The sequence below is a fragment of the Petromyzon marinus genome, chromosome 30, assembly GCF_048934315.1.
Source record: "Petromyzon marinus isolate PM22_M1 ecotype Great Lakes invasive population chromosome 30, UKy_Petmar_22M1.pri1.0, whole genome shotgun sequence".
NCBI lineage: Eukaryota > Metazoa > Chordata > Hyperoartia > Petromyzontiformes > Petromyzontidae > Petromyzon > Petromyzon marinus.
Genome location: NC_133696.1, coordinates 3,813,493 through 3,841,321, shown reverse-complemented (window position 1 = coordinate 3,841,321; position 27,829 = coordinate 3,813,493). Strand labels below are relative to the sequence as shown.

The window sequence follows — 27,829 nt, the reverse complement described above, 5'->3', positions numbered from 1 at the left end:
GAGCGGTTCGGTAGGTGGCTGGTGATTTAAGGCTTGTCTAGTGGCTGGTGATTTAATGCTTGTCTGAATTCATGGGGCGGGTGGGGGTTGTCTCCCCATATGTAATTGGACAAAATAAATGTAGACTGCGGAGGCGAATCGAGACAATTCTGGTGTATGGCACTGGATTTCCAATTAGACGCCGGATAAATTACTTCTATATGCAGGTAGTGGAAGATTACACATTTCAGCGCTGTCAATCCTGTCTTTTGAGTAATAATATAAACAAAGAAATCTCTGTTTCACGGTGTAAATTTAACTGCGCAGTCCATCCTCCTGTTGGTCCTCAGGAACAATGCATTCTGACAGGATTTTTTGAAATAGGCTAGTTCTGTACTGGTTTTAAGTTTCTGATTATCATCAGAAAAAGTGGGGCCTGTTCACCAAATGCTACTGAAAAACATTGGCCCTGACTTCCGATAGGCTGATAGAAGAAACCATTATTTTATTTCTAAGTGGTAAAACATAATCTTGTCTGTTTTTTCATTACAAATAATTTCTAGATTTATTCAATGTATCTTAAATGCATTAATTCAGAAACGATTACGTGTAAATACGTTGTCATCTTCAATTAGATACATTTTTAAATGAACACCGCATGAATGCCACGATGGGTTTGATAAAAAAAAATTGCTTAAAGATTGGGTCAGCAAATACATCAAATACATTTTATCATACGCTCTTTTTCAGTAACTTAAATTGCTAAACATGTGTGTGCTAAATACACATGCACACCATATGCAAAGTATCCTGAACTAACCCTGAAAATGGTATAAATAATCAATACCTTTCAACATATGGGACATGTATCCGTTGAAGACAATTATTTTTGACAGCATCACAATCCATGCTCAATCCACTGCTGGATGGAGGCCTCCCTATGCCATTACCATCCCATGTGGTAACGTGATCCCACAATAAATGTTGCTCCCCAATGCGTTATGCCGCTCTTTTTCAGAAGCAACCTGACCACGTGGCTTATCATGTGGACATTTATAGCAGCCAAATACTCGAAACGCGTGTTTCTAAATGTGGAGGGGAAAACCGCAGGACCTGGAGCAAAACCCAAACAACCACGGGGAGATAATGCAAACTCCAAATATATAGGCGTCAGGATCGTACTCACGACCTCCTACTTACCGGGTGAGGTAGTTAACATCTCGTCACCGTGGCACCCAATCAATCCGACCTGCATCGCCAGTGCCAAGGTGCAGACGTAGTGGTTTATAGGGAAGGGGATGAGACTCGTGTATGGTAAAATATTCACACTGCCATGCGGGGATATGTGTAGTTATAAGACACTAATTCAAACTATCCACTTGTAATTTTTTAATAATGCATGATGCTATTACGGACACCATGTACGTTGAACTTACATTTGCATTCAAAATATTCCCGTAAATCAATTTCACACGTATGCTGCTGCCGCAGCGGTGTAATGGTTGGCAGCGCACTGGACCACAGGTCGCCGGTTCGATTCAATCTCCCGGTGCGGCATTTGAGACTGGTGCAGTTTTGTCGAATCCCCCCCCCCCCACTTCCCACCTCTGTCCATGCAGGAGTACAAATGGGTTAATGACAGCGGTGGGGTAAAGTGTGGGCATTCCAACCTTTCTCGAGAGGTATACGGCAAGCGTGAAAGAACAGGCCAAAGATCCTCTCGAGCAGTCGGGGATTTAATAATAGGGTTTTTCCCCTTTTTTGGCAACAAAACTGAAGCCTTTTTACAAGGATTCATGTCTGCATTAACCACAATACCTGCAGTCAAAATGCAAACAAAAAACATACTATGATAATATATGCATTGTCCTTGAAACTGATTGGTCCACACCAAGGGACGGCTTTCTTTCAGTTTCAAGGACAATGCCACATATATTATCATAGTATGTTTTTTGTTTGCATTTTGACTGCAGGTATTGTGGTTAATGCAGTGACATGAATCCTTGTAAAAAGGTTTCAGTTTTGTTGCCAGAAAAAAGGGGAAAACCCTATTATTACATTTTGGTACTGGCAAAGGAGGTCTAATGACAGTCGGGGATTCTCTACCGGCGGTACGCGGATCCTTGGGGGCACGTGACAGTGTCCCAGGGGGGACGTGAGGTGACTTATAAATGTGTGAAATCATATCATGCACCACGAGAGTCATTGGTGAATGATCATGTATAAATCTGGCAATATAAAATAACTACGATAAAATGTTAATACATATGGTAACCTATAATTATGAAAAAAAAAAACCTTTCTAAAGTATATTGATTGTAAACAATGTTTTTGTCCAAAAGCCCAAAAAACCGCTAAGAACCACTGCTGTCGAGCGGAGGCTCGTTCCACCAGCAGTGGCGTGAGCAAGCAATTGCAGGGCTGCACTTTAACCCTTTTTATTCACAAGACTAAGCAGCCGCTGTGTGCCACCGTGAACCCGTCGCACGACGTGGATGTCTGGGCTAGGTTGCTTGTAAGCACACATTGCTCGCGTAAATTCGTTGCAACCGGAGGAGCCTCGCATCATCGGGTGCCGTGTATTTAAATATTTATTCTCTTTCTCGTGCCGGATTCAGCTAGTGCGGGGCCTGTAGCATATGTTATAAAGGGGCCCTAATAAAAAAAAATATTAAAACACAAATTTATTTATTTGCATAGTAAAGTAATTGTATTTTTTCATTTGCTATACAGCGGATAAAACGACAAATCACTAACCTTAAGCACCCAGTCGTTCAGGAAAGTTGAAGGCGGTATAGTACTATAGAAATAGAGCAAGTGCAGAATCACTGAACCGGAATTGATAGCTTGAAAGCATTTAGCGCGGGGCCCTTGAAAGTGCGGGGCCCGTAGCTCCACATGTAACTACCTTTTCTACTAGCATAATCCGGCACTGTGTCTTTCTCGGGGTCAATTGTTTCAAAATCAGTCTTCTTATCCATTGTCAAAAATTCAAGCCCTCAAATTCACACCGATGCGCCCCCTTCTGGCTCATGTGGATGGTAGCTGGGCTGGGTGGCTGCACTGTTGACGACCCTGCGGAGTCTAAACTAAACTATATAATTTTATTTTACCAGATAAGGCCAACTCGAGCGATATAGCCGCTTTTCAGAAGCGACGTGGCCACAAATGGTCACTCAACGAAGTGGCTTATCATTTGGAAATGTACAGCAGCCAAATAACTCTAAACGCGCGATGTTGTTTCTAAATGTTTAGGGGAAAAACCGGAGGACCCAGAGAAAAATCCACACGACCACGGGGACAGCGAGAGAGAGACACGCAAACTCCAAATACACAGCAGGCGTCAGGGGTCGGGATCGAACCCACGAAACCTCCTGTGTACCTGGCGAGGTAGTTAACATCTCAGAGCCACCGCAGCGCCCTTAGGCGCCGAGCACGCGATGTCCTTTACCTTTGTTACGGGTGGCAGAATGTTTTTTTTAATTTAATTCGTGTGGGTGCCAGTTGGCCGCAGTGCATCTGTACTGAATGTTAACTCGCGGGGCAGGAGGAACTCCCAGGACAGTATCTAATATCTCCGTGCACTGGCGGAGCCAGTGGGGGGTGGGGTGACACGTGTCCCCCCCCCCCCCCCCCTCAATGATCCGATCGAAATCCCCAATTTCGATCGGATCTTTGGGGTTTATTTATAATAAATTGGAATTTTGAGACCCCCACTGCCACTGTGTAGCATATCAGTATGTGCCAGGGACTCTTATCAGATGATAGGACAATAGTCTGAGTCCATAATTGAAGCAATTGGTGGGACCCCGGGGTCCCATCACTGCCCCGGGGTGGGAAAACCCGCGTAGCGACACGAGTCTTGCCTTACCGACAACACAACTAGTGGTCAATCGATTGGCCTCGTCGAGAGCTACTCGGGGCACTAAGTTTCGTAAAAAGTTGAAAAATTACACCAACACGTTAAATTCACTGCCTGGGGGTCGGCGGGGCTCGCCTTGGCAAAGAAGCTGAGGATCGACGGCTGACCGGAGGGCGTCGTCGCCGCGCGCGACTGCGGCGGACGCCCCCCGGGGCTCGCGTTTGGCCGGTGGGGTGGCGCCCATCGTGTCGATCGCCGCCTGCTGCTGCTGGCGCTTGTTGCTGGCGCGAGTCTGGGCGGGCGGGCGCGTTGCCGTCGTCGTCCAACTCGGCGACGAGATTGGGCGGGATGGCTGGAGAGTAGTCGAGGCAATCGGCGGGGATCGAAAAGAACTTCTTGGCGAGCGACTTGAGCTTCTTCGTGGTGATGGTGCCAACAGGCGCCGTCTGCAGCACGACGGGAAGCTTTTTTTGTGCGCGGCTTGGTGGATCGACGTGACGCTGGGGCCGAAGAGATCGCAGAGGAGCGCCTTGCGGATCATGTTGTTGATGTTCGCGCTATCGACCGTGCGGGCAGCGATGGCGTCCTCATCGGCGGTCGAGCAAAAGCCGGCGCATCGCGGTGACGCCCTCGCGTCGATCTCGAAAAAGTAATTGAACGTGTAACGGGCCGGCAGGCGCTTGAAATACTTCGAGAGAACGGCGTCCCATCCGACGTAGAAAGGACGCCGCGCGTCGTTGTGATCGACAAAAGTCGACACAGACGCTGGCGAGCTGCTGGGAGGTGAAGAAGTTCTTGCCCTTCATCTTGTTCCGGCACCAGGCGACGACGCGATCAGCTTGATTGTGCGAGTGGCCAGGAAGGAGTTCGACGAGGACGACCTTACGATAGAACAGAATCGACAGCGTCGCAAAGAACTGCATTACGATGTGCGACTTGTTCTGCCCGACGCAGTTGTCGAGAACGACGAGGAGCGTCTGCGGCATCGCGGCGCCGCGCTTGATCAACAGGTTGTGGTGGTACTGGAAGCGCAGGCTGCACATTGCTTCAGCTTCCTTGCCTTGGGCGTGCTCGTCGTAAAGAACGACGTGGTCGATGCCTCTCGTCACGTCGGCCGTGATAAAGTTCCGCATCATCGGGTTCGAGTTGAAGTAGTCGGCGGGCGGACGCTCGTGGCCGTAGTGCGGCATAGAAAAGCTGCCGGCAAAATCCTCAATTTGGATTTGAATCGGCGGCCTGCTGGAGCTGCTGTCGCCGTCAGAGGCCCCGTCGGGCGCTCGATCGTCGTCGCCGACGGCGCCGTCGACAGTGTCCGGGATGATGATGCTGCACGGAACACGTTGACCGGGGGCATGCTGCGCGACGCAATCCTTGACGAAGCTCGACAAGGCTCGGCGCTGAGCTATGGCATCGTGCAGGTGCATCTCGAGCTCCGCTCCGAGGCGTTCGCGCTCGTCGTCGGCAATGTCATCGGAAGCGAGCGCAATCCCGATGCGGACGCTGCAGTTGCAGACGTCCTCAGCAGAGCGAGCGAGGCGCAAGCCAGGGTACAGCTGGTGGACGTACCGAGTCCACCTCGAGAAGGAAATAACGCGGGCGTCTTGCTCCTCCATCTTGGCTTTGTAGCGGCTATGCAGCTTCGTCCACGTGATCGTCGGATCCAGAAGGTATTGTTTGGGGCGAAGGTGGCCGCGGGCAAACCCATCTTCAACCTCCCTCGAAGCGACGTCATCCCTGAGGGCCGTCAGATCGGCGTCGGTCAGTGCATGAGCGGGAGTGGTGGGAGCGCGTCGCGTGTGCCGGCTATCAAACCCATCCGCGGCGACTTTGCGCAAGCGGGCTAGAGGCGAGAGCCGCCGACAGGCAGAATCGCGCGGATCTCGCGCTCTGACAGCTTCATCTGGATTAGGTTGAGAATGATCCCCTCCGACTGCTGCCACTCCGATCCAGCACGCCCCGTCTCCATCGCATCCCAGTCTTGACGGATCTTGACGATCGCAGCAGCGCCGAGCTTCGCCTCGGCGCGGGCAGCGGCTTTCGCCCCCCGATCGCACGACGGGCGGACATTGCGCTGCACCACGGTTAGTTGGGAGCCTCCAGCTCCACCCGTCTTGCGAATGACGTTTGCAGCTGACATCGTCGTCGATACGGACAAGCGCGGTCGACCGCGGCAGAGGCTCGCTTTGACCCCCCCGCAGACGGAGCTGCGACAGGCGGTGATGCACCTGCACCCGTCGGCGTCCACCTGACGAACTTGTGCATCTCGGCGTTGAGCTCTTCCTCGTGGTCAATGAGGTGGCGTTTCTCGGACGCCATTGCTGAACGGGGGCCGCGCGCGAGAATGAACAGCAGCCCTGGCGGGGGGCCGTCCGGTGTCCTTGCGGGATCACGAGTGGGCGGACTGAAAAATAATCATTATTGACCTGATTTTTGCGGGACCCCGGGGTCCCGCCAAATGATTCAATTGGCAATAAGTAACGGCAAAGCGGTTATAAGTGACTCACAGAATTGTGCGCAGTTGCATGAACAGAGTCCACGACTTCCCTGAAGGCAAACACCTTCAGCGAGCACGATGCCGATCACACAACGCGGTTCGCAATTCGACCCTCGATCGATGGCTGAGCCATCGCCGCACACGCGTCGAATAAAAAGCAAGGGACAAGTCCTTTACTTACGAACAGCTCCTCTATCATTTATCATTGCTGGAAGGGTTGTCCCCCCCCCGACCTGACAATCCTGGCTCCGCCATTGTCTACGTGCATGTATTTTAAAATGTTATAAAGATAATCTTCTAAAGCTGTATTACTACGAGTCTTCAAAAACTGAATTTTTTTCGGGGATTGTAGGAGGAAATAAAATTAAGCCCGATCAAGATTATCAAGAGGCATATTAATGTTTGGTGCCCTCTCTCTGAGATGTAAAGTCACGGTTTAGAGAGGAATTTAAATGTTCTCAGGGCAATCCGTCACGAGCTATTTGAGGAAAAATCGTCCCTTCTGCTGTGTGTAGAGTGTTTATTTTACGAATACTCGGTCTAGGAAAAACCTCATTTATTTGGACTGGCTATTCGAAAGACTTTTCCCTTCCAGGACAGTGGCGACAATATGGCCATCGATTTACTTAATGTCTGTGCTCTGCTTATAACCCAAGATCTAAAAGTAGCACGAAAAAAAAGTTCCCTTTTGAAAGTGCAAATGGTGTTTCCCCCCCCCCCCCCCCCCCCCACGGGGCATGACCTGACCTGGAGACCAGAACATTTTTATTTATGGAGAGAACAATATCAGTTACATTCCTGCCTCACTGCCTTTTGCAAGTCACGAAACAATATTGAGCGACGACCAGCTCGTGCGCGCAATAGTTTGTGGGCTTTTGGACAAGGTAAAGATAAAAAAAAAGAGCGTAGTGTTTTGCATGACCATTATTCTATTACAGAGAATGGAAGACTGCTGGCCACGGCTGTGGTAATAAGACGTTGCCAAAGGTCTCGCTGTTGTTCGTGTGATTACGAAGTTGTAACCTTTTAACGAATTAACGCTTCGTGCTCGCTGGGCACGAACGCAGTGTGCGCACAAACCTGTTTGAATCTACCCAATGGTCTATAAGAATAGTCAATGTCCTAACAACAAAAATATCACGTGGACAGCTATATGTTTATTTGATCACGCTCACGACTGCTCGTGACCCAAGTGTGTTAAGAACGCGTAACCTTGGGATCTTCACGGGGAGACTTGGCTGGACATGATGAACCTCGGCTTTGCTTGAACACGACCCTCTGGGTCACAAGAAAAATTGGGATTACGATGGTCGCTGCAATGCAGGGGGTCAACAAGCCCTTGCAGGCTCCACGTCACCCCCTCGTGTCTATAAATAAACACCTTTATCTGCTATTCGCGGTGTTCTTTCCACTTTTATCAGTGAATTGTAAACGTAGCCCGCAATAAGGTGCTCCCATAATACTGTTTCCAATTGCCATTTTATCACTACAGTTGTGCCATATTGCAAGAGGCGAAACTTCTACATGCGGCACTTAGAACCATGAAGTGATATGCTGCACACTATAAATTGATGACCAAATCACCTGCAAAGGTGACCAATGTCATGAGAACTCTGAAGCCAAGCAGCAGGATTGATTACGAGAGTGCGTGGATGGGTGACCACCATGCAGACAAGTTTGCATTGGGTTGCAGGGCGACATGGTGAGCAGCAGAGGACACTGCATTACAGTCCATTTATAGTACTCTACTGATTCTATATTCCCACACCAAGTCTCCCTACCTTCAGATACACTGACCAGCGTGGTAAAGCATGGTATAATAACCCTAGAGGCGTGGGTATGCCCTCATGCAGCAGTGGATTGGCAAATAGGGCTTACATGTGCAGTGTATACATTAATGGCATGGAGTAGTTCAACTTGCCATCAGAAACCTACACACACATTTTGTTTGTTTATTTAGACATTGTAGGTACCTGCGTACAATTAAAACACACGCAACCATTCGAAAAATGAATTGAACCGATCAAAATAAACTTTATAATAAACTTTAATAAACTATATTATTACATAATATAATAGGGAACAGCAATACAATATACAGTACATACACAGCATACATTTTTTTTACAGCTAACTTCCAAACACTGCACTGTCAGTAGCAATCAGGAGCCTCTTTTTTTCAGTTCGGAGAGCACATGAACCATCCCTTGCAAATGTGCGCGCACACGCTGGAAGAAATTGTGTGCGTAACTTAAAAAAATAACTCAAGCCAAAATAGCCCCCATCAGGGAATTGTAAGAAAGGGGACAAAATGTGGTGTACAACAGTGTCAATCGACGATGTCCATGCTTTTAGTTGGGACGGTAAGACGATCTTTTTACGTTGCCGCGCTTCGTACAACGATGCCTTTGTCAGCGCGCAAGATTTTCACGATGTAATTACATCAAGTCATTAACGGCAGAAATGACAGGACACAAGGTTTAAAAAAAAATCACATCAACGCAAAGGTGACGAGATCATTAGACAGTTACAGCCAGTCCTATATTTGTTGAATTTCATCAAAATCAGTGGCAATCAAACGAAGTTCTCGTCACTCGTGAGTCTTAGTTGCAATGTTTACCAGTCGGGGAGAACAATACTAAAGTGGCAACGGAAATTACACATAGCTGCAAAAGGTAGTCATTCACTCAACATTTAGAATAAATGACAATCCCGTACTGCCTAATCTTCAACGAATAGTGTACAAAGAAAATAATAACATGCTATATACAAAGCTATGTACAATGCTTTAGTGCGGTGGAGTGCTGCTTATAATGGTGCAAGGTTTAGGGTTGGAGGGAATAAATTTGCCATGCATGTAGCCCAGCGTTCACACAAACATGGGTACACCTATTGCAGTACTTATATATGTATATATTCAAAATTAATGTAAAATTTAGTATTACATTATGTAAATATGAAAACAAATCACACAGCTGGTTTATTTTCCCCCCAAACATCAGAAACTGGCAATTGCAAACCTAGAACATTACCAAGATTTAGTTCTCGGCATTGGCCTGGTATACAAATGCCATGACAAGCATAAGGCAGGAAATCAACATTTTGTTGAATTAAAAAGTCCTTTATCACGATGGTAAGATGCCAATTACAATATCTTGTTGGGAGGCAATCAAGAGAGCATGACAACTGATCCACGGTTTATTTTTGTACTCTGTATAACAGACTCAATTTAACACATGGACTGACATCCGGGTGGTGTTTAACAGCCATCTCTCGCAGCAGATGGGAACACTAGTCCAAACAGAACCCCATTGAACCTTATTTTTACTCAAACTATGCAGGTTATTGTAAGCATGTCCTTATTAAAATGAAACGATATACACTAAGATATTTTCTGAGTAGATTGAAAAAGGTAAATACACATACTGCATTGGGAATTATTTTCCTACACATTTGATGGGAAAAAAATAAAGTGTGTTAAATTCGTACCATGTTTAAGCCGTTTGTTCCGAATTGAGCTTAAGGTGTCGATCCGAGTTTTTGCCTGCATTAATTCTGTAACTGGCCGCGGTTTGCTGATGAGTGCCAAAATCGAAGCCAGAACTACTGTTCAGTTGCTACACAACTGACAATACTTATCCTGAAGACTTGTATTCCCTTTCAGTAAATACCCGTAATTTTTAAAATACTGAATTGTGTAATTAAATGCAGGGAATTCGATAGGGTTGGGGATATGCCTGCATTCACATTTGTAACAAAGTGTTTAATTGTAATTCACACAGGAATACATTAAATCGTAGCGGTTATGATTTCCCTGCTTTACGTTCAAAATGTAAGGCAATTGCATGCTTTGTTGAATACACATCAGCTTGCCAAACAATCGATTGCTCTATTGTAAATGGAAACGGACATTAACAATAGTTATGCTATATTCTAATCGCTATCAAGAAACAAAAATGTTTGGATCACACCATAACATTAAAAGCACCATAAAAATCCACAGATTGCCACAGGAAGGGAAAATTTGGTCATAAATAGAAAATGTGCTTTTTCTTTGTCCCTCCAAAAAGCACAAATTATAAAATACTTACCAGAACATAAAAGTACAGTAATATATACATTCGTACTTGTTGATTCAAGCTCCAGGTAAGTGCCAATTAACTTATCTGGGCTAAATCTAAAACAAACTAAATGTATGCAAGGCCTTTAAGAATTAACCTAGGTATTTTACTAAAAGATCACTATAGTATGGTAATTCAATTTTATAAGAAATCTTTGTTTTGCAATTGACCGTGTAGCATTTTTTTTGCATAGGTCAATGCCTGATAATGGTTGCAAGTGCAATGCTGTAAGTGACATGTGATGCGACATAAACCCTTTTCAACTCCCTCCCCTTCAAGTCTGCCAGAACCAGGGACTCGAGGGCCTTGACCCCAAGGGGGCACACCCCAACTCTGGAGTCACCACCACCACCAACCCTTCCCCCTCCACAACATTAGCACTCTACGGGTCTGCCGATTTATAGGTCTCGTGACGCCGTGGAATGCTCCAGAGTCGTGCAAGGGATTGGGGTTGTGACACAAGTTCTGAGACGGAATGGGGGACAGGGGGGGAGTAAGGCATATGCCCCTCGGTCGCGGAATTTGAGCTAATGTAAAAGAGCCATCGTGTGCACCGGGTTTGCGTGGGGATGCACAACATGAAAAAAATAAGAGACAGCACCATGTCCACAAAGAATGTGAGACTATCTGCAGCACCTGATTAAGAGACCATGGCAATTCGATGACAACAGTTCAACATATGACCAATGAGCAGACCAAAACGTATGCTGGTGTTTACAAGTGTCATCACAACGGATTTACTTGTAAGAGTTTTACATGCCAGCCCGTCATTTTGGCCGCATAAATCTTTTTCCTTTCTCGCTCTGTGGTAAATCACAGTTCATCATTCAGGTTTAATTTGTGCAACAGCACAATAAACGGCTCATGTTTGAGAATCCTTCACTGCTCAATAGGACAACATATGGTGGATTGCATCCTATCACTTGCAAGAGGGCTTCACGGCTGTTTCTTAAACAGCAAGCAATTTAACAAGAAACGGTTTAACAACTGTTCATTACAGGGAATTACTGGCTCAGAAACTCCAGCCATAAATATTTGCAGGCAATTGTTTGCACTCTTTAATAGAAGCCCAAAGTTAAGTGGGATTATGGAGGTTGTTTATACACCTTTTTTAAGGTCAAGCAGAAATCTGCTCAAGTGTCCATGTTTCGTAAACAGCAAGTGTTTTATTGACTAAGGGCAATAAGTGTTTACCCCACGCAGGGTTACACACGGGTGAACTTGCGTGCCCTGGACAATGAGAAAAATCAAACGTGCCCTGGTGAAGAGGAAGTGGGCACTACACAGTTTCTGTTGACGACCTAACCGCCTTTCGCCAACAACAAAGAGCATCACCTGTCGTATCTAATTGCATCGCGGAAAGCGAGCAAACACCAAGCAGGTGCATGTCATGTGTTGTCTCCAACACGCGTTCCCACGGGGACACAATGCTTAAAACTGACTGGCAAACAATAACTAAATGGAGGTAACGAGGCAGGCTCTGGTTTTTCCTTCATTTTTCCTGTCGGGTCGGGAAGGGTCGCTTGCAGACATCCGCTCTGCACTCTACCCCGCTCCGTACACCGTGCAGAAATGTGCCAGTCGTGGCGAATTGTGTTAACGACTTAACGTGTCAGCTCGCTTTCCTTGCCGTTTAACTGTTGCCTATCTGCGAGACCGCATGCTACTGTGTACCATTATAGCACCAAAGGTTTTATTTTCTTATGCATTAGCTTATAGTCAAGTCAATTTAAATTTTTGCTTCCACACGCGGCACTTTGTGGCACAAATCTGCCACTCAAAGCGCCATCGCATTAATACAACCGTCGTTTTTCATTTAGACAACATCTAAATACATTACCTATGTCCTGTACAAGGGGCTTATTAAATTGATGCACTGGAAACTGGTGACACTGCTGTTTTTCTTATGAACTAGTCTCTTGTTATGCTTTGCTTGAAAATACGGTATGAGCTTTTTTATATTTTAACAGTCCCTCACTCGTGTAAGTACAGCCTGAAAATTCTTATTACTTACAAAAGGTTTCTTTAGCATACCATACCACTGTAATCGTGTACAGGGTAACTTAAACTGCTTTTATCCCTCTGCCAAACTGCAGCGTTATACCCTTGTTATCGGTGCCTTAAAATTGTATTTCATCTTGTAAGCGGATTGATGGGGTTTTTTCCCCCCTGCTCAACGTGTCGAGACAAGTCTCAACGGGGGAGGGGGGGGGCTTGTGGGGGCACTTGGATCATAAACATATATTGCATTGACAATTGTTTAGACTTAAAACCGCCAATAAAATTAAAACTAAAAAGGCACACGAAAAAAACTGCAGTGAAGTCCCTGAGATTCCCAGAAAAGTTGACTTGTGGAATCAAGGACTTTTTTAAGCTCCTGTTGCTACACATTTAACAGTTCACAAAGTAAATACACTTTAAGAACACAGAAACAGCTGAATTTTTGAGCTGTCATCATTAAATGTCTGTATCTTTTGTTTTGTAATCGGGTGAAACGTTAAGGCTGCACCTACGTTAAATCCATAAATAAATTGCACCAAGGCTTGATCAGTTACCGTGGCAAAGGTCTGGCAACGAGCAGCATTACATTTCATCACGACGCCCAGCAACAACTACACCAACAATACAATGGCTCGTAGAACGTGCACCGCTCTATGTACAGTCAACCCAATTGGTCACTAAGGGTGATCAGTGCAGCCTTAAAGTGAATGGAGATGTCATCACCGTGCCCAGTGGAAACACGCAGAGCAACGAGAAACCTTCCAATAATTCAAGCCACACAATATTTGGAGTGCTGCGGCAGACACCGACCGACCGGTACTCGCCACCTGATATTTTTAGTTTGTCAACTTGGGTGGCGCAGAGGCTCGGAAGTAGTGGGTGAGCGGTAACAGTGGGTGAGTATGGCGTAGCCCGCCAATGCTGTTTGCGCGATTTCACGAGTGCAGAGCTAGCGCCCGCAGGGTGGAGTAACGATGTTTACACTCGCATTTAATTATCCACTTTGCTACTGGCTGCTCACACCATTGAGCTCGCAGATTGCGGTCGACGCTGTTGTTGCGCGCACGCAATCCTGTTGCCTCAGCTCAGCCGCTCGAGTCTCCAAAAAATTACCACGAACTTGTCTCAATCACGGAGGTGCTTCTGTGCATTTCCATTGGCTCAGGTAACCACTGGAAGATAATTAGAATGTACTGTGTTAAGAGCCTCACCAAGTTAACACGGCTACATGCTGGGAAGGTAGTTATTGCCTTTTTTTGTACAACTGTTTTAGAAGTGCAGAGGACTAATGTTTGTAAAAATACACAGCCAATCACTGCACATCTACATTATATTTACAAGTCTTTTTTTACATTTTTCAACTGTTTTTTTTGTTAACAATAATCTCACAGTGCTCTACATTACAAAATCGCCACGTAATGTACAAAATTATTTGGCAGCAATTCAGTAACTGGGCAGTGTTTTGTGCAAAATTACCTGAAATTTACCCAAACTAAACATATGCTACTGGTAAATAGCGAGCAGCACGCAACGTGTAAATTACTCGGCAACATTCAAACTCAAGTGCTGTTCAGCACTGGAGAACTGCCACATGTGTGTCTCAACAGGCCTCCATCCAAAATCCTCTTGCCTAACAGTTTTTTGTAGCCATTATCCTGTAACAACTTTGCTTTTGTAATTATTTTACCAATTCCCAATCGGATTTGACACAAATGTTGAATTAACTTTACACGCCACTGTTAACCCTCTGAGGAGTTACTATGTATCGGTTGTCCAAAAAATGATGGGGGCAATAACTCTTTTTTTACGATGCAAATTGCCAGGTAACTTGCACAGCAACGCAACCCTGTTACCAAAGAGTCACCGTTTACTTTTAATGCCGATAAAGCACTGACAGGTGGGTCTGTCCACTTGCCTACAATCCTCTTTTTTTAAATGTACCAGTTAAAAAAGATGCTCAGAAAGTCTGGCACAAAATAAAACTAGACACCAACTGTCTGGCACAAGACAAGATCGGCTCTCTTAAAAAAAAGAGACAAAAATAATTTCAACAGTAATATCCAAAACATAAAATAATGACAACTATGGGAGCTACTGAAGCATCTCCCTCGCAGTGTTTCGGCAAAAACTCTAGCCTTTGGTCCACGTTAACTGCTCCCTAGGGGGTCTGCACGACCGGCTGGTGCACCGAGAAGGTAAATAAACGGACAGCGACGTTAGAGCAAGTGGAACCAACTTGGTATCGCTGCAGTTTCGGTCATTCTCCGGGCCATCATCAGAAAATGAAAAGCTTAACGTAAACATGCAACAATTAGAACATTTTGTCTGTTTATACATCAACTCAGCTTCTTGTCATGCACTTCCGATATCCTGACTGGTACGATACCAAGAGGCGCTTGACTGGCCGTATGTTTTCCTGCATTTCCCGAACACGCGAGGGGGAGGGGGGGGCAGTGCTGGCGAATGCATGCCATGCTCCAGTTCACCCCCACGTATATACACAACATGCCAATGCCACGAAGGCTTACGATGATGCACCATCACAAACGCCGATAGTTCTCAAATAAATAAAACTCTTTTTACCGATATTCACATGTTTGCTGAAACATTCAACGATAACGTAATAATATTTATCGCCGATAAGCTCAAGTGCTTTGATTGTAAAATGCACTGTCTATAAACAATGAAGGCTGATTTTTTGCTTTTTTTTTCCTGCGTTGTGTTAACACCATAAACGACACAGTTTTCTGCTCAAATAGTACAGCTGTTGTTAAACTTGTCTGGAATGTTGTGTGTTCGGAGAGTTGTGAGCCCCACATTGCCCTACCTGAATGTAAGGGCACCGAGAATAAAGTTGAGTCCTAGAAGGAACACGCAGGCATCACGCTTAAGCGTTAAAACCAACGTGACATCGGGAAGGGACTACTTCCATCAACGAAATAAAAAAAAGAGTTACTTTTAGTAACAGAAGGATTTCATCCAGGGTTAATAAAGGCCTTCTCGAATAATACATTTGAAAATTGGGGGGGGAAATCTAAAAATATTCTTGCTTGTTAAATATGAGGATATCCCAAAGTGTTTGTGATCACAAAAATACCTATAGTAATAAAATTAACAATACAAATAAAACAAGACCTAAACACGGCTTGGCACCGAGGCTAAATGCCTGCACGTGAACCCAATGTTGTTCCACAATTTCTCTTGGGGGGGAGGTGGGGGGGGCAGGTCACGTTTACCCAAGTAGGACAGGCCAGGTAAAGAGCAGCAGAGGCATACACAGGCAGGCCAGGCCCCAGCAGCACAGCAGGCACAGGATGAGGAAGGTTGGCAGGGCCAGCTGGACTCTGGTGCTGTGCCCGTTGGCAGGCAGGGCAGGCCAAGGGGGGGGGGGGGGGCGTGGAGCTAGCAGAAGCTGGGCCACTTGAGGCTGGAGCTCGAGTATCCGCCGTCGCTGGCCGAGCTGGCCAGGATGCTGCTGCCGCTGCTTTCTCCGTCGCTCACGCTGCCCACGCTTAGGCTGTCTGTCTCGCCGCCCACCGACAGCTCCAGGCTCTCCACGTCCACGTCCACCTCTTCTGTAGTCGCGATGGCAGGGTGGGGTAGGTGGGGTGGGTGGAGGAGAGCATGCGCGGGCATGCACACACAACAGCCCCAATGTGTTAAGAGTACGACGCTCAGACAAAAACCCACATTTGTCAATTACACTGCCCTAAAAGTACATATATAACATATCAAGAAATTCATAATAAAGGTTTTTGGGTTAGATCGCGTTTATTTATAAATGTGTCGTAACCCTCCACCACCCGACACGGCCAATCAGCAAAGAAAAGTGTCACGTTGACAAAAGACAAATAATTCACTACTTCAGCCCACCGGTGTGTTGAAGAGTTAATCCACATTTACAGTTTGAGTACTCAAACTGTAAATGTGGATTAACATTTACAAATGTGGATTAACATTTACAGTTTGAGTACTCAAACTGTAAATGTGGATTAACTCTTCAACACACCGGTGGGCTGAAGTAGTGAATTATTTGTCTTTTGTCAACGTGACACTTTTCTTTGCTGATTGGCCGTGTCGGGTGGTGGAGGGTTACGACACATTTATAAATAAACGCGATCTAACCCAAAAACCTTTATTATGAATAATATTGGTCGCGAAAGCCTACGTGTTAAACTGATATCAAGAAATGTAAATGATTGGCATATATATTTCCTTTGCTATTTATGCTTGTGCACCATTGCTAATACAGAAACACAAAAAGGTTTTGTTTGCCATGAGACGATGTGCATATTAAGCGGTGCACAATTACCATTAAATCTGTTTATTTTACACTACATTGCCAATAATTCACAATATACAGCCCTTTATCAATCCACTGCAACTCGTTGAGAGTGCGGGTGATGATGGCACTCGTCGATGAGATCAAACTTGGTCGCCTTAATCAAGGTATAGTGTGCTAACCACTGCGCCACTGCTCCAACCAATCATTGGCAATATTTGTATGAAACTGTTTACTATAAATTTAATGCTATGAATATTTTGACTTCAGAATTACGAGAGTAGGCCATTGTGTGCAGGTTACTGATCAAATCTAGATTTTAAAAAAATGCTCGAAAAATGTTTACTTCTACAAATTACCAATGCTCCTGGGGAGACAGGCTTAAAAACACATCTTTTACTGCAAGTAAATAGGTTGCAAAAATAAAGCTAGCATACTGGCTACAAAGCATAACAGCTACTGATACCACGCAGGCTGCGAAACTAATTACTGCAAGCACACAGGATTAAAAACAATACAGCTACTGATGACGCAAGAGGACACAAAACAACTGCCACAAGCACATAGGCGGAAAAGCAACAGTACAATTAGGGAGGCTGGGAAACAATAGAGATAATGTTAACACATAGGCAGCAAAGCATACCACCGCTACTAATAGTACAAAGGCTGTGGAACAATAGTCACTACCAGCACAGACGACAAAACAATAGAGCTGCTGCAAGCAAGCAGGATGCAAACAAGTACAGCCGGTGCTAGCACCTAGCCTGCAAAATATTGGTCCTGCAAGAACACATGCTACAAAGTAAATTTAGACACTGGTAGTACACAGTTTGCAAACTGATACGGCCAATACTAGCCTACAAGCCGCAAAATGATCGAACTACAACTAAAGCAAAGGTTTAAATACTCCGAGTACACGGGCTGAAAAATTATCCAGACACTTGAAGCCGGTTGCAGTAAATTACAGCTAGCAATATTACTACTGCTCTCACAGGGCCGGCAACCAAAAAAACAAGAGTTTTTTCGAATTCGGTAAAAAGACAATCCCTCAATATATCAAGAGCCAGAATGCATGTAAATACGCCAGGGTCCTTAATAAATAACGCCACAAACTAATAATCCTAAGAGAGCCGCATGCGGCTGTGGAGCCGCAAGGTTTGCCGACCCCTGTGCTAGCACACAGGCAGAAGTAAAATACATAGCTACTCCAAGCACCCCCCCCCCCACCGCACAGGCTGCGACACAGCTCCAGCTTCAAGGAGCTGTGCAGGCCCAGGCGGGTAGGGGCGGGTGCGCGCGCACACCTCTGTCGGAGTCGGAGCGCTCCGAGCTGAGCGCCGAGCCCAGGCTGTCCGTCCGCATTCGCTCTACGGTTGCCGGCGCGCCCTGCAGCTGCTCCAGGCGCCGCCGCAGGTAGCGATGCTCGCGCTCCAGCTGATCCTTCTGGTGCTGAGCCCTCCGGTCCTGCTCTTCGAGCCTCTGCAGAAACAGAGCGAGCAAAGGGCGGCCACGACAGTCAGCAGGGTGGTGGGGGGGGGGGACATCAACATCGCCGCTCTACTGCTGACGCATCCGAGATAAGCGATGAGGCTGCTGAACCCAACACCTGTTTCTACGTAAACAGCATGCATTAGAGGTGGCCGGGTGGCTCGGGGAACTAATATCATGTTCAAGCAGCGAGCTGCCACGGATGAAACTCCTGGGTTCGAATCCTGGTTGCAACAGCCCGTGATTAAACAAGATTCTCAAGTATAGCAAGTTGGTGGTCTAAGCCTGTTCAACAATGACACAATGATTTTTTTTTGGTTATGACAGCGTTGACAATTTAAAATACGTTTTTTACATGCAACGAACATGTGTAGATAGTTTACGATCACAGCCTGTGACTTTCAGGTGCTATACACAGACCTAAAATCTCCTTTTCCAATAGTTGTGCCTGGGACACAAATATTTGAATATTCCTGCAAGATTGGAGATATTTGATTTTTAGCTGGACTTCTCATTCATTTGGAAGATTCCACCTATGAGGAACTAAAACTTTAAACCGAGTGAGATGTGGTGTGTATCCATTTTATATATTATGAAAGACAGATGAATGTTTGATATTTCCTACTGCAGGAGTTATTTATGGGTCTGGACACTAAACATATGTTCCACTGGTGGGCAGGATATTTCTACGTCCCATGGCACGATCCAAATAGCACAATAGGAATACAATTTGCTATAGAAATTTGAAGGAATGTTGACCGTTGTGCACACTTTCCCACCAGAACCATTTCCCACCAATATTGACAATACAAACTTAACCAATGCTGTAGTGCCCCTTAGGGTCACTGCAATTGATTTACCCATAACCGTAAAAGCTAACGAATTTATTAAATGAAAGTCAAGTAAAAAACTAACATTACACCAGAAATGTGAATGTTAATGTAAAAAGTGTTTAAAGTAATTCATAAGACTAAGTGACCATCTAGAGATCACAGGGCAGTGCAATAGCTTGTGTTCACAAATGCCTCTGGAAAGAGTCACAACTACTAAGATCAAATAAGTAATCTCATGTCCGCATTTGGGGCTCCGCATGTGCCCTGCTATTAAGACATTAATACGTAAAATATTTGCCAAATTAAGTAAAAAACTAAACTTAATTTGAAGGATATTTTTTTATTTTGCACAAACGGGCTGAGACCATCAGCACTCCCTACACATGCATGCCTGGTTTAATTGAAAGCTGGGTTTGAACCTAGGTTTTCCAGCAGTGTTGGTTCGGTGCTCTGACCCCTAAGCCACTTGGGCTTGGCTATTTTACTTTCCATTTGTCACCTTTATGTGGTTTTTGGCCTTGTTAAGCAGGCCCAGCGTTGTGTGGCGGGAACATTCGGCCTCAAGGGGAACCATCTCCTTCAGGCGCTCAAGGCACTTGCGCAAATGGGCCCTCCTGAAAGGAATAATACGATTACCACAAAACACAATACGTCATTCTCCTAAGCCTGAACTCATTCTCACAATACAATATCTAGTCGATGGGACATTACTTAATATATGTTGGGTTAAGGCAGCAGATTGCATCAATCAAAAAGCTTCAAGCAAAGAACATGAGATTCGAAGTTCAATCGACACAGTGCAACAATTTTTAGCGCAAACTCCACCATGTTAACGGCGAGGATGCTGTAATGACTGATGAGCACGTCTGTCATATGGTTACAGCCTGTTATCACCCCCGGGCAAGTTCACGCCAGCATTCAACACACTAACAGAGAAGCAACCTCTATGCAGCCAGAGTATCATGCTGTGGCAATGCTCCAAAAACAGCCTTTAAACTTGGGACCACATTGATACCATTCTGTCAGAGAACGTGACCACTACATTGCGCTCATTACATTGCGTGCTCAGCCTGAAGTTCATAAAATCCTAAACTTAACTTTAAATAGAACACTTGCTCTGTGTTCGCAGAAACCCAATCACCAATCTTCTGATGACCACCAACACCTATTTTACATTCGGTTACTGGATTTACAGAAGCACTATATACAGAAGCATTCAACAAGGAGTTTCTTCACAAGCATCTTAAAAGCTATGAATAGGCTATGTCTAGGATTTCACGTGTGTAAATATAACATGACCTGTTCTACGGATCGGCAGAAAGCACATAAAATAACTGACCGGTTATTGCTAAGCCACACAGCATTATTTGCATTTGCTTCCAAAAATACTTGGGACTGAACGGTACATGTTTAAACTACAGTGTATGCCGGGCATTACGTTAGTTTCCGAAATGTAATATAAATTATGCTGATGCTCCAGTTTGGCTCTATCCAAATCTAGGCGCAACAGTAGTCTGGCAAGAATGCAAAGTCGAACAAACAGGCAGCACATGGCTAACGTTACTGGGAGCAATGGGGACTGAAAAACACTTATAGGAAATGTGCATCTGTTCAGTCATCACAAAGACTAAATAGGATGTTTTGCAACATAAAATGATTCAGCTCAATAATAAAAAAATAGCTTTACAAACTTGCACGGGTCACTGGTGAAGTTTTATTACATAAGTGTTCGGGGGTGGATTTAGTACAAAAAAAACAGTTACATGATCTGCAGACGAGTCTTTTATTCATTAATTTATGGTAGCAGTTTCAGTCATCATAGGCTTGGAATCACTATGAATAGATGATGACGTCACTAAGTAATCTGTGCCTCCTGCCGAAAGCACACATAACTGACACCCAGTGCTTTAATGATTGTGTATACTACACACACACCACATACAATGCTCATGTTTAAATGATCTTACTAGTTCGGCAGGTGCCTTTTGTAAAACTGAGAGCCAACACGCCATTTGAAATTTGCAAAGCTAAACAAGGCAGGTATGTTTGCATGCTTGTCAATAAGACCAATGCTGGGACATTCTACGAGTGGATTAACGCAAATTACAAACGATGGTATAACTTAACACAATTCATAAAGCTAAACACGTGCTAAAATGACACATCAACACGTTTCAATTAAGTCTATTTAAGGACATAGCTTACACAAAAGTGCACATACATTTATACAAGACCATAAACCATATGAAGGTGCACCTTGCAAAAAATAATAGCTCGTCGTTTCACCGAGGGCTGTTTTATGTTGGTCTTTTGTTGTTGTGGTACACAGCTTGTTTGCAATCAAGGGTGGGAGTGGGGTTCAAGGACAGCCCTGTACATTAATAGCCACTTGCCACTTGAGATATCCAATACAGGCTCACGTCCTGTGCCACGAGCGGCTGAATGAATTGCGTTCGACACTCATCTCCCCTCTTTCATCCACCATCTTCTGTTTTGCCAGAGCCACGTAAACCAACAATACAGTTGCTGTTCTATTTGCATTCACTCCTTCACCACTACTGCAAAGAGGAATGCTTTGCTCCAAGGCAATCAACTGTGCATGCCATTTTTTTTAATACAGACTATAGTGATTTAAAATTGAAGCAATGTTTTTATTATTATTTAATTTTACGGATCCATTTAAAGTGAAGTCATGTTTTAAGACGGCTGTAGTGGCACAGGGTAATCAGTCCATTTTGGACTGACAGCAGGGTTTGGGTTACAGGCAATAAATATACAAGCAGTCACTTTTTAGTTTATCCTGCACGTGATCTTTATATATTTGGTCAGATCATATATATCCCTATGTTTGGCCACACATTACTGTGTCTAAAATGTTCATGTTCATATCAAACGGAAGCTCCTGACCTCAAGCTGTGACATGCAGTATTTAAAACCATTGGCATGTGGAGTTCAAAAAAATTATAATCACAGAAAAGTATTTCTATTTTATGCAACGGCAAAGCACCAAGTATCAGCCAATCAGCAGGAAGCGATTAGCAAGAGACGCATCACGTAAAAGTCAATGCTTGCGGTTTACGTTTAAGACATAAGCACGTGAATAATACCATTTCTAATTTATGAAAATAAATGAAGTTTCCAAAGTCATACCAGACTGTTGAGGATTTTCACAATGCAGTGTAAATGCCAAACGCTCCAGGTGCAACTTATGAAGGATTCTAAAAGAGTGGCGGGGGGATTGTCCCAAGTTATCCTGCCCGGCTGCCTTGCTTAAAACAGCCACGAGGGCTTCAAGTTCACACGTAGGTGTGAATGACGACACAGCATGCCTGTGCGTACACCCATGCAAGGCTTTCCCCTACACCCGTGCAAGCCTTTCCCTAACGAGCATGTTTCGTGGGCCTAAACCCCAATAATGCCACCTAACCAAATAAAAGTCTGTGGAGTGCAACAGTGAAATAAAACGTAACAAATTCAGTGTCACAATGTCTCCTCCACAACACATTTACGAGCATTGACGTGCATCATCGTTTAAGTCCACAATAACGCAACGATAACAATGTTTTAAACAGTGTTTATTCACCTGTTTTTCTCCAGCTCATTGTGCGTAGACCTGCAATCAAAAACAAAAACGCATGAGAGACATTTCCTTTCAAAGTGTAAGATTTTGCACAAAACAACATCCAAATTCAATGTCCACAATTCCAATCAAAATCTGTACCTTATTGCAGGAACTAGAATGGGATGTTCAATGCTGCAGAGTTCTGTTCTTCCACTGGGAACAACAACAGAACAGATTGTTAAACACATGTGCTTAGCACATACTGCATTTTAACATCCAGTAAGCACAACTTCCTCCCACCATATTGTGCAGGATTCAGGTCGTAAACAGTGCGTAACGTTTCAAGCACTAACACTGCCACTCCTCCAACTTCCATATTCAGTGCTGATGTTTTGTATATACAAAAATGCATGTGTGCAATTATGGCTGGCGCAAACATTTTGTTGTTGTTGCAGCATTAGAACCAAACGTAAAAGAAGCATTTATTTATTTATATATGATTCAAATTATTGCAACGGCCTCTCGGTTCAGTCCTCAAGGGGTTAGAAATTCCATACTGCTCCAGTTTCAACCATTTTTTTACAGTAAAAACACAACCCAAGCATCAACAACAACCCCTGCAGCCATCAACAGAAACACGTTGAGCCACAACACTGCACTGTCATGCATTGGCAAAGACTATCATTTAATTCCAACTTTGTCCGAATACACTGCACACGGAAACTGTAAAAAAAAAGCATTGCTTGTGAAAAAAACCCCACAACAATAAAGAAATATTCCATGTAAAGGCTTTTTGTTGCGGAGAATGCTATTTTAGTCCAAGAGACGCCACTGTCAATTTTAAAGTCGAGTGCCTTGTGCCAGCATGAATAATGGAAAATAATGTAACGCAATTCACCATTACCCTCCCTCCTCTGTGTGTTAGTGGGTCAATGCAACAGCAGCAGCAGCATGTGTGCAATCTGTTGCATGGTTTGCGAGGAAAAGACGATTGCACAAACAACAGAAGTATTAAAAGCCCCGTCGTTTTACAGAGAGCCGTCGCGATGGCTACTTGTGGCGGCGGCGGTTGCTATTGACGGAGCGTTCGTGTTTGGGAGGGCAGTAGCAGCAGCAGCAGCACAAACCCGTATCTAACCATCGGCATAAACACATTACGGTACACACACGCACACACACACATAAAAAACCCCTTGGGGTAAGACGGCTCCGTGCGTACAAGTACAAGGCAAGAGAGCCTGGGCACGTCCGTCGCTTCGCAGAGCGCCACAAGATTTGCAAGGCAATGTTTTGCACTTTGCTCCGACAAGCAAAGCGGCGAAACTCCCCGCCCCGCCGGTTTTTTTTTGCAAAATCGGTGCCGAGAGGATGGCCACTGGAAACGGACGATCGACTTAAAATTTTTTTGCTCTCATTTTGTTTGCAATCTTGACGACGGCAAAGCAAGCAACGAGCTCGAGCGATAAATTAATCAAGTGCGGCTTGCGACGGGCTCGTGCTTTTCATCGCAAATGAACCCTTCCACCCCCCCCCCCAAAAAAAAAAAACCTTTCGCGTTGTTATTTTTTTTATTGTCGCGACCCAACCAAATTTTTTTGTTTTTCTTCTTCACGAATTCGCTCAAAATGGCGCCTGGGACGAGTTGCGAGCCCCCCCTAGCAGCCCACACACACTGCACAGCCGTGCTGCTGCTGTGTAACAACTCTCTCTCTCTCTCTCCACCCCTCTGAACCAAAACTAAAACAAAACAACATCAGCACCCAACACAATGTTTTGTTGTTGTTAAATGCAATAACTGCAAACTAGCGCGCGCACGCGCGGGATTCTCCTCAGCGATTATCTCCCCCAACACGGCAGACGCACGCACGGAGAGCGAGGCCTCCTCCTCTCTGCATTATTTCACGGAAGCTTACCCTCTAGATTTGTTTTGTTTAACAGGTTTTTTTTCCACCGACGTTGGCTTCTTTCCTCTCGCTTTAACGTTACTGACAGGCGTAATGGTGTCTGGGCGGAAGATTGTCAACAAAATAAGGCGAGCGAGCGAGCACTTGGGCTTGCACATTGCAATGCACCCGTAGGAAGCTTTTGACGTAATGTTTTTTTTTCGTACGCATAATATCACGTTGCCGGTTACAACGCGTGCTACGGTTAGTTGAATAACACAACGTGTAAATGTGGCGACTGTGGTGGGTATTTTTTTGTTTTAAACAAACTATTTTGCGGCGTACACGTGAGCGCGTTGCATCAGTGCCGTAGTGAATAGTAACATCGCAGTCAATACGTGACGGGTGTGCATTGTGCAAATGTAGTAACATTGCGTGTGTGGTGTGTGTGTGGTGTGTTAGTACGGTAACAACACAGCAATGATGTGGCAGCCTATGTGATACTGTAGCGCGTTAGCGTTGCATTGACATGTTAACACTAAAGCGGCAGCAGCAGCCGTTTGAGTACATCTGCAACAACACAATTGCGGTAACACGTGAGAGTATAGAGCGACTTGACACACACACATAGACTGTACTAGTAGTTGTTATTCGTGTCTAGTTACTCCTATTGCAACACGGTGGACACGAATGCACTGCTTGTTTGCAACTGTGCGCCAAGACGTGAACAAGATATTATGCGTGACATGTTTCCCACCACCACCCCCAAAATAAAAACCCTCTGCTCACCGGCTGCCGAGAATCTTTCTCGTCCTCATCTTTTTCCTGCTCGACTCCTCCTTGCTGAAGGGCAGCAGAGCTGCGTAGCCGTGCTCGGCCTCTGCATCCACACACGGCGCGTTGAGATGAGGTGCACGGAGGAGGTGAGGTGGTGGACGATGATCGACGAGGTTGGTGAGAAGTGGTGGTGGGGCATGTAGACAAGAAGGTTTGATGTTTGAGATGGTGCCGTGGTATTGGAGAGACGTGGATGCGTACAAAGGGTTCGGTGTAGGAGGAGAGCCGATGTGGAGGTATCGGGTGATGACGTGAGGCGAATGGAGGTGAGGATGAAGACGGGGTTGATTGTTAAGACGGGAGGTTTAGGTGGCGGAGATGTATAGAAAGTGTACGTGCATATATGGGTTAAGATTTGACGTGGAGGTTGTTGGACGATGTTTAGGCAATGGATGTATCGATAAGAGGTGTACGATTGTTTGAGTGTACACGATCAGTTGTTCGAGATGATAGATGCATGGCGGAGGCGATGTAGATGAGGTGGAGAGAGAAAAAAAACGAAGAGCGTACAGGTTGGGACACCGTGGCCACGTCAAGTGACCCCGGGGCAGAAAGAAACCCTCTCGTCTCCACCCCGGCCATGCCAATTCTCTTCCAAACCAACCCCAACATCCAACAGCGGACCCAAGTGTCCTCGCGGCCCATCATCATAATCCTTCTCAACGCACCTCGTTCTCTTCTCTCCAGGTACTCGGCCGCATCTATGAGGATCTGAATGTTAATAGGAACAGCTTCCATCATGATCCTTCGGCTGGTGCCTCCTTTTACTCTGCTGCCGCCGCCGATGCTTCTCCGTTCTTATTTTTTTACCTCCTATTATTACTGTTGTTGCCGACGTTTTATTTTCGCCCGCTCTTCGAACGTCCTTTTTTTCACGTTGCGCGTAAAATAATATCACAGTATGTATACGTGTGTACAACAATATAAGCAAGCACCCTGCGTTGTTTTTTTTCTTTTCTTCTATATATATTTGATACAGTATTTATAAATGCGAGTGCAAGGAAAGGCGCGCGCGCACCACCCGTCCGTTAACACGCGATTTGTTTATGATCGGGCACGGGACCACGGTGGGGGCTTGCAGGGGGGGGGATGGAGTTGGGGGGAGGGGCTACCGGAACCCAGTGCGGGGGACCCGAGGGGCGGGGTAATGCATTGAATACGGAGTGGCGTAGGGGGCGGGGGCGGAAACTAGCGCGGGGGGGATGCCGGGTGGGGGGGGAAGTCGCGTAAAGGCGGGGTGGGGGGGAGGGGTTAAAGCCTGGAGTTGGAGGGTGGGGGCGGGGAGCCACCGGATCTGCGCGCGGGGGATTGGGGAGGGGGCCCGGCGCGCGGTGCTTGTTGATACACGTGTCTGGTGGGGAGGGGAGGGGTTGAAGGGGGCTGGGTGGGGCCGGATGTTGACGAGGGGGGTTAATGGTGAGCGGGGGGGGGGCGGTGTGGAGTTCGGAGAGTCCGGAAGTGCGTAACTCGCCCAGCAACACCGCGATGCCGCGCTCTACCATTGGCCCGTAGTGCACGCCCCCTCGGGCGGCTTGGCCAATGGGAGAGCTCCAGCGCCGAGGTTTTTGTTGTGCCATGTGGAACCCACGTGGCCCGCCCCGGACACACGTGGACTAAGTGCTGCTCGATGCTGCGGCAGGAGAGTGTGTGTGTGTGGTTGTTAGGTCAGAGGGGTTGTGGAAAAAAAAACCTCTTAACACAAAAATAGTAACACATTCGGAGGATTTTTTTTGTAAAGTTTAGTTTTGCTATAAGTATGTCATTCACTTGTAGTTTTTTTAGGAAAATATTTCAAGAGTCTTAAAAAAAATTAAATAGATAATTGATTATCCGATTATCCAAATTAGGCGACAAACCATATTTATAGCTTTGTTTTACAGCTCAATCATTAGCCACGATTGCCACTTCTATATGAAGGCCTCGCAAACCTGTTTTTTTAGATGATGGAGTCCCAGATGTCAGTCTTGAAGGAGCAGGAGTATTGTATAAACATCAAATAAGTGGGAGAAGTTTTATTAAAATAGACCTTTTTACGAAATGTTTAAAAACAACTGAAATATACATTTTTTAAGGCCTATTTTGTCTGTTAAAATTGAGTCCACAAACAACATGCCATTCTCACCCCCAAACCTATGTAAGTTGCCTCTATAGCCCTCTGTGTCTCGTACAGCCATACACCTAAATGCCAAATGTCTTCAAACACAAGAAGAGAAAACAATCTCGAGGTTAAATCTCTGATCTGGCAACACAACTGCGTGTGTACGTGCTGTTTTCCACGCGGGGGGCGGGGGGTGATAGGGATTATTTGTGCTGGGAGGACATAGCTCTCTTGTGACCCCGCTTCGATTTCTTCGCGCGGAACACCCCCCCCCCCCCCAGCTGCACTTTGCGCAATTTGTGACTTAAGTTCAGAAACTGTATTTTTGTGTGTGTGTGTGGGGGGGGGGTCGGCACTAGGTTTACTCGGCCTGAAAAAAAAGAGCCATC

The 27,829-nt window shown here is 45.5% G+C and overlaps 1 protein-coding gene across 1 annotated transcript; it reads right to left on the bottom strand.

The window, feature by feature from the left end:
- Nucleotides 1–8,366: 8,366 nt before the first annotated feature.
- LOC116947478 (max dimerization protein 1-like) lies at nt 8,367–26,415 on the bottom strand. Its single transcript, XM_032963277.2, has 7 exons — nt 26,011–26,415; nt 25,295–25,385; nt 22,782–22,835; nt 22,644–22,673; nt 19,560–19,674; nt 18,044–18,218; nt 8,367–16,032 (listed from the first exon to the last, which is right to left on the bottom strand). The coding sequence occupies exons 1-7, from the start codon at nt 26,081–26,083 to the stop codon at nt 15,860–15,862; spliced, it is 711 nt and encodes a 236-aa protein (XP_032819168.1). The 5' UTR covers nt 26,084–26,415; the 3' UTR covers nt 8,367–15,859.
- Nucleotides 26,416–27,829: the final 1,414 nt, after the last annotated feature.

What these genes read in the sequence shown, in the direction of transcription:
- LOC116947478 (XM_032963277.2), bottom strand. Translation starts at nt 26,083, where the DNA reads ATGATGGAAGCTGTTCCTATTAACATTCAGATCCTCATAGATGCGGCC. An exon ending in CCTGGAGAGAAGAGAACGAG is followed by an intron (nt 25,386 to 26,010) that starts GTGCGTTGAGAA and finishes GTGTGGATGCAG; the next exon opens with AGGCCGAGCACGGCTACGCA. An exon ending in AATGAGCTGGAGAAAAACAG is followed by an intron (nt 19,675 to 22,643) that starts GTGAATAAACAC and finishes TATTCCTTTCAG; the next exon opens with GAGGGCCCATTTGCGCAAGT.